The following is a 3,729-nucleotide window of genomic DNA, read 5'->3' as shown; positions in this document are numbered from 1 at the left end:
TATTACAATAAAATTATAAATGTACACTTAGATAAGATAATTTTAGTTTGCCAATGAGTAATAACTCAAATGACATAATCTCCAAGCACACTCAGAAAATACTTGACTTCTTGTAGATTTATCTTTTAAGTAACATTTATTTTTTTCGTCGATTTTACTTTTCAGTATTTTTATTTCCATGTCAAAAGCCCTTTGATGTAATCGAAGGTATTTTACTTTTTTTTAATTAAATTCAATACAATTTATTTTAAATTTAGTTAATTTATTTTCAAAATCTTTTATTTATGTTTTTTAGATTTTCTTAAGTTTCTGTTTGATAGAGAGGTCTTTGATGCACTTTAAGAAAACTGGTACTCACAGAGAGGAGTAGGTTTCGCTCTCAGACCATTAGATATCGAACCACTATCGATTTGCTAAAAATCGACAAAACACATATCAATTGAAATTAAGAAACTGAAATTTAGTATTGTATTTGGTAATTAGAGAATGACTAAAATTTTAATTTTAAGACACAAAATTTCAGTTCCTTCAATACTTCTAAAAAGTAAAAACACAAGANAGATATTTTAATAAATATTTTTATTTTATTTCTATATTTATCTTAAACCAAATAAGATATTAAGACATAATGTAATTTTATATATTTTACATTAAATATAATATAAAAATTTAATTTAGTTTCAATTTTTTATTTTTATTTCTCAATTTTTATCTTTCAATTTCAATCTCCCTTTAAAACAAAGTCTAAATTTGGATAAAATTGTTTTGGAACAAGTATTATATATAGTCTAAAACTAGTATGCATTTCTCAAATTTTAAAGTCGCATGAGAATAGAAATAATACAATAAATCAATTATCTAGAGTTAAATTTAAATAGGACACTCTATATTTAAATAAAAAATATACAAAAAAATTATTGTTTATGTTCATGCATGTACAATTAGAATTACTACTATATGTTATAATATAGGAGAGAATAAAATTTACTGCTACTAATTTTGAGACACACAGGAGAAATATTTGTCTTTTTCATTTTGTTAATATTATAAAAAGAATTGATAGCATAGCTGAAAACTTCATCCCAAAGGTCTTTCAAGTTTGAACCTCTTTACTCACCAAGTTTCCTTCCCCTTCCATCTTTGCTTTTCACTTCCATTTCCATGGACGTGGAGCCGCAAAAACCCCTTGTCTCTCCCATCATTGTCAACTCTGCTGCTTCCTCATCTTCCCCCGATCAATCTTCACCTCCACCACCCAAACCACCCGCCAAAAAGAGGGTCGCTGCTAGTGGATACCGCGGAGTACGCATGCGCCAATGGGGCAAATGGGTCTCTGAAATTAGAGAGCCCAAGAAGAGGAACAGAATCTGGCTCGGAACTTACGCCACTGCTGAAATGGCGGCTCGAGCCCACGACGCCGCGGCTCTAGCAATCAAAGGCCGCGCTGCTATCCTTAACTTCCCCGAACTCGGCCCGCACCTTCCACGTCCGCCGACCAATTCCCCTAAGGACATACAAGCCGCCGCTGCCAAGGCAGCCGCATTGGATTACTTTCCAAGCCATGAAGCCGTAGCCAATCCCAGCCCAATCGTGTCCGCGGCGTCCTCGTCGTCCTCCTCGTCCTCTTCCTCCCACCCTAAGGACAATGAAGAATCGCCGAATTCATCGATGGACAAGGAGGATGACATGTTTACGGACCTCCCTGACCTGATAATTGACTTGGATCACGGTGGTCGAGGAAGTGAATTTGATTACTCGACGCGTTGGCTTGTGAACGAAGCCGACCAACTCGACTCGGCTTTCCAGCTCGCAGAGCCTTTCCAGTGGGAGTCAGTGCCCTACTAAGTTATTAGTCTCTCTCTCTCCCTTTCTCTTGTGTTGTTTGTTTTGTCTTCTTCTTTGTTTTTTTGTTCTCCGTGGTGGCACACTCGCACCCTGATGTTGGACACAAATTACACAGCTCTTTTCGTTTCTGAGAAAGGTTGTTAGAGGAGCAATCAGGGAGATGAATAAAAATGAATAAAAATGAGTGCATAGAGTTGGAATTTCTGAGAAGTGCTGTATATAATTGAGTTCCCACTCCATCACTTGAATAAAAGTGTGTTTTTTTTATTTTAGCACTTGAATAAATATGTTGTACGTCAGTTCTTCGGCAATTAATAAATGTACTTGTGTTATTACTTATTCCTTTCTTTTTTCTGTTTTCTATTTTTTTTTGTTCATGCAAATATATTATAATTAACAGCTAGTCCGATATCAAATGTAGTACTAATAAAAGCGAAAGTATTATTATGAAGCTTGATTTAAATGTCTTCATGAAAACAACACAACAATATATACCTAAGTATAGTCTTGTGTTTCAACTTTTTGAATTCAACCGTAATTGGAGATGATCATATTCCTGTGTAGATGAATTTTAGAGATATATCTCACCTTAAAGAAAATTGAACTTGTTTTTTTATCTCTAAAGAATGTATATTTTGGCAAGAAGAACGAGAGTGGGTACCTGTAAAAAGTACTCTCAGTAAGTATTTAAGAAGTATATAATAATTCTATAAATATAAAATGTTAGACATGAAATAAAATTTATTGTGTAGTTTTTTTTTCTGAGATATAGAAATTGGTGTCTTTATAAGCATAGGATTGATGAATAGAATTGATGTTATGACCGTTGGTCATTAAGTCAGAATAATAATTATTAAGATTGTCCATTACAAACTTAAAATGAAAGTAAAAAAAATTGAGTTATAATTCATAATGCACAATAATGACCAAACTATAAAGTGACGGATCAGAATATAATTACATGTTAAAAAATAACCATTTTCAAGTAAATACATAAAATCTTAGTTAGTACGACTATTTCTTTGGCTATTACATGTTAGTATATGATGCCTTGTCAATTACTATATTTAAGCACAATAGTGACACAAACTTGAATCATGATGGGTATAACAGTATTTATTAGAGATCCATAATTTTGTATATATTGAAATAAATATAATTTTACATGTCACTTAACATGTAATAATTCTCCTACTAATAGTTAAATAATTTCAAAAATATTACATGAACATCAAATTAATCATCCAAAGATTAAATACTTCGAATTAATCTTTATAAGATATCACCGTAAGTCAAATTATTCATTTTTAAACTATTATATGAAATGTCATCTTACATGTCACGTGTTATAAATGACATGTTATAAAATGATTAACAGTTTTGTTAGGTAGACAATGATTTTTATAAACAATATGAACAATGAGATCTAAAATTGACTTAATAAAATAAAAAAATACTCCACCCCTAAATTACCTCCTAAACCTTAACATTAGAATAATCATGCACATCTAGTGAATTGAACATTCAACCATTGATAACTGTGCATGAGTAAATCAAATCCAAACAAATAACCATCCAATTAAAAATAATGAATATAATCATCTGCATACCTATTAAATTGAACATCCGATATATCTATTGTTCACATTGTTTAGTATTCTTATTGTCTACCTATACTTTTCCAACGACTAATTAACATATCATGTCAATATTTGATATGTCATAAATTTTTATAGAGTACGTTAATTCTTAAAAACATAAAAGTGACTATGTGAGCTATTTTTATCTTTAAAATTTTAAAAAATAAATCAAGTTAGTTAGACAATTGTATCTTATTTTTATTTATAAATCTTAAATTTTTAAAATTTTTAATTAGTTATACTA

At 30.8% G+C, this 3,729-nt stretch overlaps 1 protein-coding gene across 1 annotated transcript; it reads left to right on the top strand.

Annotated features, from left to right (window-relative positions):
• LOC107642577 (ethylene-responsive transcription factor ERF039-like) lies at positions 1,061–2,182 on the top strand. The gene has a single exon (XM_016345973.2). It carries the CDS (start codon positions 1,162–1,164, stop codon positions 1,843–1,845), a length of 684 nt encoding a protein of 227 aa, XP_016201459.1. The 5' UTR covers positions 1,061–1,161; the 3' UTR covers positions 1,846–2,182.

This window comes from Arachis ipaensis, chromosome B05 (genome assembly GCF_000816755.2).
Source record: "Arachis ipaensis cultivar K30076 chromosome B05, Araip1.1, whole genome shotgun sequence".
Classification (NCBI taxonomy): domain Eukaryota; kingdom Viridiplantae; phylum Streptophyta; class Magnoliopsida; order Fabales; family Fabaceae; genus Arachis; species Arachis ipaensis.
This window is presented reverse-complemented; position numbering and strand designations above follow the sequence as displayed.

Coding starts and splice junctions, on each gene's coding strand:
- LOC107642577 (XM_016345973.2), top strand. CDS start 1,162: ATGGACGTGGAGCCGCAAAAACCCCTTGTCTCTCCCATCATTGTCAAC.